The sequence below is a fragment of the Salmo salar genome, chromosome 15 (assembly GCF_965601325.2).
Source record: "Salmo salar chromosome 15, fSalSal1, whole genome shotgun sequence".
Taxonomy (NCBI): domain Eukaryota; kingdom Metazoa; phylum Chordata; class Actinopteri; order Salmoniformes; family Salmonidae; genus Salmo; species Salmo salar.
In genome coordinates this window covers 79595368-79608219 of record NC_138305.1, presented here as the reverse complement: position 1 = coordinate 79608219, position 12852 = coordinate 79595368, and the positions used below count along the sequence as shown (strand labels likewise).

Below are 12852 nucleotides of genomic sequence, written 5' to 3'. Positions count from 1 at the left end.
AACGCAGCTTCAAGTGAGTGACTCGACTTATTTTATCCGTCAAAACGAGCTCTAGAATTTTCATTTGCATAAATGCTTTAAGCAGAGAAATCGCTTTCTTAACTACTGTAGCTAATTAGTTATTTTTGAGAGTCTGTCTAGAGTAGAGGAAGCAATTTGCTCCATGATGTCGCTGTCTGTACCTTCTCTTTCAGATTGTGGGAATAATCACACGACACAATTTAACCCATGAGTTCCTTTTGGTGAAACTCAGACAGCACTACATCACCTTTTGAGCTCCAGAGATCAGTCTTTAAAGCCGACAAGAGCCGCCTGCATCTTGCTGTCCTTGGGACACAATCCCGCCTTTAACTGGACCTGTACCATGCTTCTCCATGTCTTATCCATTACACACACCCAACCGCACGGCATCCATTCTCTGTATGAGATAATAGGCACACACCCCTTGTAATGAAAGCTGGTGACTTTTGTCTGCTGAGGAGCCTTCCATCACCCAAAGACATCCTCTGTGTCCCAACAAATTTCCATGCTTTACCAACCAACCAACGATTTAGCATCATTATCACTGTAGCACTTTTGTTTAGATTTGACTGTATTTTTTTATTTTATGCTTACTGTATATTTAAATGTACTATTCTATATATTTGCACTAAAACCATTTTGCTGTTCTGCCAGGGCTTCGATCAAAGTAGGCTTATCAAGAGATCAAGATTAGGGACCATTTCTAATCAAGGGATATGTTAATGCAAAAATGCATAATTGCACATGTAAAGCTTAACAACAGACAGTTGTTCTCACAAATATTCAGGCAACAAGGTTATGAGAGTGGAATGGAATCGACAAAAGTTTATTCATTTTATTTTTGTTATTTTGACTAAATATGCTGGGCCAAGGAAGGCTCAGCATATTTTCTAGACAGCAAAGGGTGGACGTTTGTTTGTCAGTATTAATCCTTAAGAGTCTATTGGCACAGCCGTGTGTCAATCTAAGTAACATAACAAAAATATCCCCATCAAAATCTGTCAGGTTAAGCTAGAGATAGTGTTTTTGCATGGTCTGCGTCTCAGTCCACCACATCCGCCTATGTCAGGCGTTCCGCATCTGCGGTTGAAGGTGCACGAGCTACAGCTGTGTTTGTCAGACCATGAGACATCCTGAAAATCGGTATTGTCACGAAAACGTCTATAGCGTCCGAATGGTTTGGCCTTCAAACTCTCACAAACACCATGGTGTTCTCCGTTTTGCTCTACGACCCAACCACAAGTGTCACGGGAATCGTCTGAAGGTCACTCATACAAATAAATGGATGTATGGAAGTAGTTTTGTGCCAACAAAAAATGGTGGTACTTTAAAGGTAGAATCCGCAATATGACATCATCACATGACTCAAGGGATGGTGTAAATTGGGATAAGCCAGTAATGGCTGTCTTGTTAAGTTGATGTGTGTAAGTAGGAAGTTGCTCCACTGTGTATGGCAGTGATACTCATTGCAAGGCCAGCGGGCTGCATGCCCTTAATTTGCGGCTCGCTGCTCCAAGGGAAAGCTAAAACTCCGGGCAAAATACTGTGTGTGGTCACAGCATTTCAAAATAAATCACCACATGTGCATACCTGACAGACAGTTTGTTCATTTACCAAACTCAGAGCAGTCACCACATCCAACCCAGACATACTGTAACATTTTAACTATGATGCATTTGTGTGTGTGTTGGAAGAGTTGGAGTTGGAGTTTGTGTCCAGATTCAAGGATATCATGCAGTACAAGGAGTTTTTCAACTTCATTAAGAACCCCTTTCATGTGCCAGTGTCATCTCTGACCCCAGTCATCACAGGCCTCTGTCCTGACCGTGATGGAATAGAGAGTGAGATAGTGGAGCTGCAGTCAAATGACACATTGCAAGGTGGACTAAGATCAGGTGTTACCCATTTCTGGGTCAGACACAGAGTATCCACTTCTGAAGCAGTGTGTGCAAAAGGTGACATCCGTTTTTGTCAGCACTTATTCATGTGAAGCAACATTTTCAACAATGAACATTGTGAAACAAAAACATAGAAACTGACTGACCAATGCAGACCTGGATTGCCTCACAAGGATAGCAACAACAGACTACACATTTAGAATTAATTCAGTCAAGGAGCAGGAGGGACATTTTTGCTAATCCAACTACTGAGGTAAACCTTAATATGGGTCTTATACATGTGATGTAGCCTATTTGATGTGTGTATGTATATATTTGTGATGTGCTGTACATCAAATCAATTGCTATGCTCTGAATTTGCTCTCAATTGCTAATTTATAATATTGGAAGAAGAAGTACAACAAATTAAAGATCTGTGCGGCCCTCTGAATGATTGTCTCAACCCAAAGTGGCCCCCTTACAAAAAATAGTGAGTAACACGTGTGTATGGTGATGTCATATTGCAGAGTCTACCTTTAACATGTGATTAAACATGATGATGAGGCGAGTGTAGCTTTTCTATGCCTTCTAAATAGTGTGGATAGATGTAAAGATAATCAATTATGACAAACCACGATGGCACATATTTATACACTAAGTATTCTTTGTTTTATTTGTGTGATATTTTTTGCTAAATGTCTTATTTAAGAAATGAACATTTTATGATTTGCTTCATGCACTATGATTGGATCACATGAAATGGCCTTCATTACATTTGGTCTATAACAAGATGGCACAATGTTACTTTGGGAAAAAATACATTATTATTCTTTTTGTCATCGCCATAGCTTGGGTTTCAAAATGTAAGGGTAATTTTCCCAAAACCTGGGAATTTTGGGTAAGTTACTGGAATTTTGCAACCCTAGCCGTAACACACTTGTTATTTTAAATCAATGTTTTTATCAGAGGAGGTTTGTGTGAGGAGCTATAGGAGGATGGGCTCATTGTAATGGCTGGAATATAATTCATGGAACGGAGTCGAAGGTGGTTTCCATATGTTTAATGTGTTGGATACCATTCAGATTTTTTCCATTAGTCTTTACAATGAGCCCGTTCTCCTATAGCTCCTCCCACCAGCCACCTCTGGTTTTGTGTATCATGCTACTTTATATCCACACTAAATGTTGTCTCTGCATATGACATGCCATCAGATGAGGTTGTATGACAAATGGTAAACGCGCTACGGTTAGCTAGCGTTGGGACCAGAGGGATCGTTTCTTTGCCAAATAACATTATGGACACACCTGTGTTTAGTACGTCTGCTGTGGAGGTTTAGGCATTGCTCTGAGCTTGTTGAGAAGTTTGTGAAAGCTTGACAAATGTAGGAAAGCAAGCCCATGGCAAACACCATAGGTCCCTTGAAAAGAGAAAGCAGAGACCTCGGTCTTGTGCCTTGACATTACTCTTCAAAATAAAGGTCTCTTTGTTTTGTAAATCATTCAAATGTATCCATCTTATTTTTTTATTTTTTTTATCATTGTAGAAAATATGTTTTAGAAGATATAATACAAAAGTGTTGTGTTATTTTCAATTAAAGCATATTATAAATAGAGATATGTCATAGTGCACTACGTCACCTTTCCAATGCTTGAGTTGTCCCTGTTGCCTGGTACTAAAATGACATGCATGCTCAGGCTGGCTGTGTAAGGTGTTCTGATGTGCCGGATACGGAGGGATTGCACGAGGTCCTGGTCCCAGTTTTCCACATTTGACTGGCTCTGGGAACCTAGCCCACACTTATAAGCTACCAATTACGAATCAGGCAAATCTTCCACCACAGTGGAAAAATCCTCCCGGGGTTGTTATTCCATGGACCATCGCACCTGTTCTTATCACTGGGATCACAGTCACTGAAAAGTACAGGAGTTAGTTGCGGTGCCACTTTACGGTTTACAAGTGATCCTGACACCGTTAAGGAGAAGTCTCCAGGCACATCATTTGTGTTTGATTAGTTCCTGCACGGCTCAGCTGCTCCTCCTGAAATTGTAGCACCTTCTCTCAATGGGTCATTGCCATCTGTGGTGATCCTTCACTGTAGCAGACTACCGGAGTCTAATTCATAAAGAGTAACCCAACTTGACATGAGTGAGACTGGAGTGACAGGGCTTCGCTTTAGCGTAACCAACACTGGCGTCCCATTCACGCTGCCTGTCAGAATACATCCCCACCAGACACTACACACTGTAGCATTTTTTATTAGCTTTGAAGGAATCACATCTTTTATCTCAGGGTGAGATGGTTTCCCTAGAAGTCCACCATCCCGGAGTCACCTCTTCACTGTTTGTCATGTTCGCTGGAATAAATGTCGGACCAAGGCGCAGCGATTGTTGAGTTCCACATTATTTATTAGAAAGTGAAACTAAGCAAAGACAAAAACAAATAAACAATAAACTAACAACGAACCGTGACTACAGCGATGCTACGTGCACTAACTCAAAACAAACAATATCCCATAACCCACAGGTGGAAAAAATGCTACTTAAGTATGATCCTCAATTAGAGACAACGATAACCAGCTGCCTCTAATTGGGAATCATACAAATCACCAACATAGAAAAATGAACCTAGAACCCCACAGAAAATATAAACTAGAACAACCCCCCAGTCACGCCCTGACCTACTCTACCATAGAAAATAAAAGCTTTCTATGGTCAGGACGTGACACTGTTGACGTTGAGACTGGCGTCTGTTTCTCAAACTAGACACTATAATGTACTTATCCTCTTGCTCAGTTGTGCACCGGGGCCTCCCACTCCTCTTTCTAGTCTGGTTAGAGCTAGTTTACGCTGTTCTGTGAAGGGAGTAGTACACAGCGTTGTACGAAATCATCAGTTTATTGGCAATTTCTCGCATGGAATAGCCATCATTTCTCAGAACAAGAATAGGCTGACGAGTTTCAGAAGAAAGTGCTTTGTTTCTGGCCATTTTGAGCCTGTAATCGAACCCACAAATGCTGATGCTCCAGATACTCAACTAGTCTAAAGAAAGCCAGTTTTATTGCTTCTTTAATCAGAACAACAGTTTTCAGCTCTGCTAACATAATTGGAAAAAGGTATTCTAATGATCAATTAGACTTTAAAATTATAAACTTGGATTAGCTAACACAACGTGCCATTGAACACAGGAGTGATGGTTGCTGATAATGGGCCTCTGTACGCCTATGTAGATATTCCATAAGAAATTAGCCTTTTCCAACTACAATAGTCATTTAAGTGACCCCAAACTTTTGAACGGTAGTTGAGCGAATCGCTCAACTTTTGAATGATAAGTTATTCTACAGACATACAGCACCAGTCAAAGGTTTGGACACACCTACTCATTCAAGGGTTTTTCTTTATTTGTTCTATTTTCTACATTGTAGAATAATGGTGAAGACATCAACACTATGAAATAACACATATGGAATCATGTAGTAACCAAAAAAGTGTTAAACAAATCAAAATATATGTGAGATTCTTCAAAGTAGCCACTCTTTGCCTTGGTGACAGCTTTGCACACTCTTGGCATTCTCTCAACCAGCTTCATGAGGTAGTCACCTGTAATGCATTTCAATTAACAGGTGTGCCTTGTTAAAAGTTAATTTGTGGAATTTATTTTCTTAATGCGTTTGAACCAATCAGTTGTGTTGTGACAACGTAGGGGTGGTATACAGAAGATAGCCCTATTTGGTAAAAGACCAAATCCATATTATGGCTAGAACAGCTCAAATAAGCAAAGAGAAACCACAGTCCATCATTACTTTAAGACATGGAACATTTCAAGAACTTTGAAAGTTTCTTCAAGTGCAGTCACAAAAACCATCAAGCGCTATGATGAAACTGGCTCTCATGAGGATCGCCACAGGAAAAGAAGACCTAGCGTTACCTCTGCTGCCGAGGATAAGTTCAATAGAGTTAACTGCACCTCAGATTGCAGCCCAAATAAATGCTTCACAGAGTTCAAGTAACAGACACATCTCAACATCAACTGTTCAGAGGATACTACGTGAATCAGGACTTCATGGTTGAATTGCTGCAAAGAAAAGACTACTAAAGGACACCAATAAGAAGAAGAGCCTTGCTTGGGCCAAGAAACACGAGCAATGGACATTAGACTGGTGGAAATCTGTCCTTTGGTCTGATGAGTCCAAATGTAAGATTTTTGGTTCCAACCGCCATGACTTTGAGACGCAGAGTAGGTGATCGGATGACCTCCACATGTGTGGTTCCCACCGTGAAGCATGGAGGAGAAGGTGTGATGGTTTGGGGTGCTTTGCTGGTGACACTGAGTGATTTATTTAGAATTCAAGGCACACTTAACCCGCATGGCTACCACAGCATTCTACAGCGATATGCCATCCCATCTGTTTTGGGCTTAGTGGGACTATCATTTGTTTTTCAACAGGACAATGACCCAAAACACACCTCCAGGCTGTGTAAGGGCTATTTGACCAAGGAGGAGAGTGATGGAGTGCTGCATCAGATGACCTGGCCTCCACAATCACCCGACTTCAACCCAATTGAGATTGCCAAGAGTTTGCAAAGCGGTCATCAAGGCTAAATATAAAATAGGTTGATCACTTTTTTGGTTACTACATGATTCCATATGTGTTATTGCATAGTTTTGCTGTCTTCACTATTGTTCTACAATGTAGAAAATAGTACAAATAAAGAAAAGCCCTTGAATGAGTAGGTGTGTCCAAACCTTTGACTGGTACTGTAGATGGTAGATGATTGTTGATACTAAAATCTTGAGTCCACAAATGTTTTCTATTCTACTTGCTAAAACAATAGCATGTGTCATAATAGTATCACAAGTCATCACAAGAGTGGTTCACGACTTAAAAAGAGTTGCCATGACTTCAAATGTTAAGTTGTCTCAACATGTATCTTATAATGCAACTAAGTTGACATAACTTAAGGAGGTAACTCATCTGTTGAAGTTAAAACAAGTACACATGTTTTTCTGTGTACTGTAAATACATCAACTAACTGTACTACAGTTGCTACCTCTTTAAGGACGGCAGCCTAGGCCGCTCGAGTTCCCGATGCGGTCCATCCTGGCTCCAAAGCACCCGGTGAAAGCTTTACTCCTGGTGGCCATGACCAGGTCCTGCAGCCGGCTCCTCTTACTCTGTGTCCCGCTGTATCTCCCTTCTGCAGCTGACTCCCGGACGTCTGAGAGCAGAAGCCTCTGTGGGGCCTCTGGGGCCACGTCTCACCCTGGGCTAGCCTGACTGTGTTCGTGCTCTGGGTTGGTGCCCTCGTAGTCCACCGCAGCCAAGGTCTCCTCGAATCGCTCCAGTAGATTCTGTAGAACAGGGAATTGACATGGACGTCACAATATTTCACGACTTGATTTAGTTGTAGTATCCTGGGCACTGTTTTTGTCATCTATCACAGACAAACAAGTTCCTGAAGCCATTGACATGAAGGCGATTCAACATGTATTTACCTTCAAATACAAGAAACCTTAATTCCAAAAGAACTCTAGATATTTTACTCAAAAGATGGTTTTGAAGAGCGCATATTAGGTCAGACATTTTGTCTTTGACTAGCTGTTGTTAGATCACAGAAGTTTCCAGGCCCTTTGTCAAACAACCATCCATCAATCCAATTCAACACAACTTTATTATCAATTCTACCAGGGACAAAGAATCAGTGTGCCCTACCTAAATCAACTGACTGGACTAGTAGTTACCTATCTTCAATTGGGCCAAATTGCTAGCAGGGTAGGGTCTGCCCAACACATGGACTGCCATCAATGTCTCCTGACACAGCAGGACCAGAAGTCCCCATGAGGTGGCCTTCCTCGCCATGCCTGATTCCGTTTAGGCTCTGGTTTGTTAGTGCTAAGGCAGGTTGTTAGCCAAGCACTCTCTTATTGTCATGTTCGTCGTAAAAGGTGGACCAAAATGCAGCGGGTATATGAATACTCATCTTCTTTATTTCGAAGGAAACCAAACAAACCACTTAAACAAAAACAACGACGAAAACCAGTCCTGTAAGGCTCACAGCTATACACGGAACAACTACCCACAAAACCTATGGAAAAAAAACACCCCTACTAAATAGGACCTTCAATTAGAGGCAACAAGGAACAGCTGCCTCCAATTGAAGGTCAACCCAATAAACTAAACATAGAAATAGAAGACCTAGAAAGAACATAGAAGTATACTAACATAGAACATAGACCATTAACCAAAAACCCCGAAACACATAAAACAAACACCCCCTGCCACGCCCTGACCAAACTACAATAACAAATTGCTGGTCAGGACTGGTCAGGACGTGACATTACCCCCCCCCCCCCCCCCCCCCCCCAAAGGTGTAGACCCCGTATGCACCTTAAAAAATAATAATAATAATTAACCCAAAATAAAGGGAGGGAAGGGAGGGTGGCCACCATCACCGACGGTTCTTGTGCAACACCCCCCCTTCCCAATCCTCCCCCCTTCGGAGGTGGCTCAGGAGCGGGACGCAGACCCCGCTCCACCACTGGCTCACCCCACTTTGGTGGCGCCTCTAGAGCAAGGTCCCTCGCTGCCGACCCCGGACTGGGGACCCTCGCAGCGGACGACTCTGGCGGCGCCAGACTGGCGGGCCGACTCTGTTGGTTCCGGCTTTGGAGGCACCAGACTGGTGACACGCACCTCAAGGCTAGTGCGAGGAGCAGGAACAGGGTAAACTGGACCCTGGAGATGCACTGGAGGTCTGGAGCATACGGCCTGCACAACCCTTCTTGGCTGAGTGCTCACCATAGCTTGGCCATACTGAGGAGCTTTCACCAATTGCACCGGCCTTTGAACGCTTCTGGGCAATACAGTGCGCATTTCCGCATAGCTCGGTGCTTTCTCGATCTGTCGCTCCCCGTAATAAGCACGAGGAGTTGGTTCAGGCCTATTGCCTGACTTGCTCCAACTCCCCGTGTGCCCGAAAAATTTTTGTTGTTGGGGGGGCTGCCTCTCAGGCTTCCTTGCCAGCCGTGTTCCCACATAACATTCCCGGTTTTCTCCAGCCTTCTTCCATGGTCCCTCTCCAGCCAATATTTCCTCCCATGTCCACGACTCTACATAGCTCCTCTGCTGCTCCTTCCTCCGCTGCTTGGTCCTCGTTTGGTGGGTAGTTCTGTCAGGTTCGTTGTAAGAATTGGACCAAAACGCAGTGGGGATATGAATACTCATCTTCTTTTATTAGATGAAAACCAAAACATTTACATTTACATTTACGTCATTTAGCAGACGCTCTTATCCAGAGCGACTTACAAATTGGTGCATTCACCTTATGATATCCAGTGGAACAACCACTTTACAATAGTACATCTATATATTTTTGGGGGGGGGGGGATTACTTTTTTTAGAAGGATTACTTTAGCCTATCCCAGGTATTCCTTAAAGAGGTGGGGTTTCAGGTGTCTCCGGAAGGTGGTGATTGACTAAAACAAACAAAACACTATTACCAAAAACAACAACGAAAAACAGTCCTGTAAGGCTCACAGCTATACACGGAACAAATACCCACAAAACCCATGGAAAAAAACACCCCTACTAAATAGGACCTTCAATTAGAGGCAACGAGGAACAGCTGCCTCCAATTGAAGGTCAACCCAATAAACTAAACATAGAAATAGAAGACCTAGAAAGAACATAGAAATATACTAACATAGAACATTAACCAAAAACCCCGAAACACATAAAACAAACACCCCCTGTCACGCCCTGAACAAACTACAATAACAAATAACCCCCTTTACTGGTCAGGACGTGAGACTTATATAGGCACTTAGACATAAACACACACACACACACACCCACAGAGGAGACAATCTGGTGTTAGTGGCTCATCATTTTGTGCATTGTCTGAAGTGCATTCTGACACCTCTGTCTGATAAGGCTGCTGGTAAAATGTAATTTTAAGTGGTGGCTGGCTGGTGACTGATGTGTGTGTGTTCGTGTGTGTGAGAGGATACTCATGGTAGGGCCCGGTCACACAAACAGTGTGTGACCTCAGGATCAGTCTTAGGGGCCTGCGCTCAGACATGGCCGTGTGTTGCCGGGAATCCATCCGCTACACAAATACTTGGCATTGCTCTCGCTACAAACCCAAACTATACCATAGTAGGTTAAAAGCATGCTCTGATAGTCTATATATAGTGGGGGGTTATTCATGAAACATTTCTCCAGGTTAGAATATGTTTTAGGGAATGTTGATTGCGTCATACTGGCTTACTTGGCAAACATAACATACATAAAGACATGACAAGACATAATGACAAGGCAAAAATACACAATTAATAAGTGTTCGGTATAGTCTTAGGAAACCTGTAGGTGCCTCATTGAACATTCAATAACCTTAAGCTCTGTCTAAATGGTGTGTAATCCACACCTTTATCTGAACAAACACTTACATCGGGCTAGTTTAGAATGGTTAAAGCATCCTTAAAAGAAGTAGAATATCTTCAGTTGAGTGTGTGGATCCACTTTATAGTGTTTTCTCTTGGAGGAGTTTCCTAATTATCTTAAAAGAGAGAGAGACCTATGAGAGGCAACGTATGACTTAATTCATCTTGAGTGGTGGTATTTACGAGTCGCCAATAATAAATAGTCTACTTGTGTTGTGGCAATAGTTACCAGGCCCTCCTATCAGTATTATGGTAAAGCATGTGAATTGTCTGCTAAGGGGACTGTTGTTGGGCATTCACTGATATATGGATGAGAATCTTGGGTGCTAAATATCAGACTACATATCTCATGTCCTATCCATGTCTGGCCAGAGTCATGGGTTTGTCAACGTTGTGAAATCATGGAACTATTGAACCAACGTATCTCTCCATGGTGCTGAAATAACAACAGCAGTGCCGAAGACGGTGTTGAAGCAAACCTCGAATTTGAGGTTTATTCCTTGTGATTTTACTTAGAACCAAGTTGTCACTTCTGCTCCCCCCCCCCCCCCCCCCCCGGCCCTTGAGGGCGCCAGGCTGCCCTGCATCACGCACTCCCATCATCCATTACGCACACCTGCCTTCCCTCGTCACGCGCATCAGCGATATTGGACTCACCTGGACTCACTCACCACCTGTTATTACCTCCCCTATATTTGTCAGTTCCCCAGTTCTGTTCCCTGCTTCTGCATTGATTGTCTTTTGTTTGTGTTACCTGTTTGCTGACGCTGTTCTTGTCTCGTTCCATGTCCGTTATTTATTAAATGTTTTACTCCCGGCACCTGCTTCGTCTCTCCAGCGTCAACTCATGTGACACAAGTCGTTTTTATTTGCGTCTCCCGTAACGTATTGTTCTGTGTGTTTTTATTGTTCTGTGAGGGTCACCCTGCTAGGTCTCTTGTGAGTTAGTGGGCTATGGTCAGGTCATCCCAAATGATAATCACCTGACTCAGTTTGGCTTATGATAGGCCTATGAATAGGAACCCAAGGTGTTTAGGCAAACTTCACATCCTATTATTTTCCTCATTGATTATTCAGCCTGAACCTATGACTTAGGCATTCTGTCATTTTGAATAACGCATTTTTCCTAATGGATGGTATAGAAAGTAATCAGACAAAACATTTCCTGAGCAATTGTAAACATTTATTGTACACCAATGACACCATATAAAGAAACATCTTGCCTTGGTTCAAATAAATATATTGGCAATAAACAAAATGTAATAAATTGAAAATAAATAGGTAGCCTACAGACTATAAATAAGAATACCCCTTGGTAAGTATTGACTTTGCTGTTCCAGGTAATGTGTAAGACTTCATCTTCTCTTTGGATCTGAAAATAGAGAAACAAGAAATTAGCCAACACAATTTTCTCTCAACATAACTCTCACAATGGATATTAGTCAACTTAACCACGCGGTTTTGGAGTCTACTACTTGGACCCTATTTGATTAAGAGATTTTGTCTGATGCACAGTAGTCTGATATTAACCTTAACTTTACCCACTGTATTTGCCAACCGTGTTGCATCCAAGAGAGCTCATTGAGCCAATTCGGTCTAGCCTTCGCCCGAAGCAGCCCGAGTATCTCTTCGATGTTGAGTCGTTTCGGACAGTTTTCAGGTCCCGAGCCGAGAGGAACTCTCTTATTGCGGATTTGTCGAGTTGGTTTTGTTGTTGCTCACTCTCATCCTCTGCAACCATTGCGATGGCTTCGAGAGTCATGTCGTCCAACTTTTCTGTGGCGACCCGCTCGACCTCGCTCCGCTCAGGAATGGACTCTTCAAGTCGATGGAGAAGTACCTAAAATGCCAAAAGCAAGTTTCAACAAACGGTTTCAATGGTATCTATCCTTGGGCTTTAACGTATAGGAAATATAAATTACATGATCTATCCGCAACAATATCTCTCAAAGGCGTAAAAATGAGCCTATAGGCCTATAGCCTAAAAGGGACTCACCTTTAAGACATTCATGTCATCATTGGTCAGTAACCCATTGTAGACAGGATATGCGCTGAGCAGCGGCAGATTTAAGAACAGGATAAGGCCAAAAAGAGGAATGTTGGAGAGCTGCATTATTCTCTTTCTTCTTCAGTGAAGGTGAAGTGGTGTGTGAAGCTTATTTATTTTCTTCGCAGTTGTCGTTGTTTCTACACACCTACCGCATGGTCTTTTATATCTAGTCTGACACGCACAGTTATGCGAGGAATTGGAGTTGCATGCCAACACCTGATTGTGATAACAGTAGCTGTCGGAAGCAACTCCTTTTAAAGCGTTGTCTTCCTAGATAATGGGGCATACCCATGACATAGTCCTAGTCAGTTCAATCCTTTCTTTAGAAACACACGTTCATAAATTGGCGAACATATTGTAAGAGATTGTTGACTTGGAGTAGGCCTACAGGAAGTCATAGGCTTAACACTGGCTTTGCCAACAGTGTGACGCTGTCTAGCATTGAGGACAGACCTCGCGCCTTGT

At 42.6% G+C, this 12852-nt stretch overlaps 1 protein-coding gene and 1 pseudogene across 2 annotated transcripts in view; one reads left to right on the top strand and one right to left on the bottom strand.

Annotated features, from left to right (window-relative positions):
• The window catches only part of LOC106572288 (H(+)/Cl(-) exchange transporter 6-like), a 63455-nt pseudogene extending 59945 nt beyond the window's left edge, over positions 1-3510 (top strand). Inside the window, exon 19 of the transcript XR_014380541.1 lies at positions 195-3510. The product of XR_014380541.1 is annotated as a H(+)/Cl(-) exchange transporter 6-like (transcript). The remainder of the gene's footprint in view (positions 1-194) is intronic.
• Positions 3511-11498: 7988 nt separating this feature from the next.
• Positions 11499-12611, bottom strand: LOC106572129 (brain natriuretic peptide). Its single transcript, XM_014145991.3, has 3 exons — positions 12334-12611; positions 11883-12177; positions 11499-11709 (listed from the first exon to the last, which is right to left on the bottom strand). Exons 1-3 carry the CDS (start codon positions 12448-12450, stop codon positions 11693-11695), a joined length of 429 nt encoding a protein of 142 aa, XP_014001466.1. The 5' UTR covers positions 12451-12611; the 3' UTR covers positions 11499-11692.
• Between the last annotated feature and the right edge of the window lie 241 nt (positions 12612-12852).

Coding starts and splice junctions, on each gene's coding strand:
- LOC106572129 (XM_014145991.3), bottom strand. CDS start 12,450: ATGCAGCTCTCCAACATTCCTCTTTTTGGCCTTATCCTGTTCTTAAAT. Junction 12,178..12,333: donor ATGACATGAATGTCTTAAAG/GTGAGTCCCTTT, acceptor TTGGCATTTTAG/GTACTTCTCCATCGACTTGA.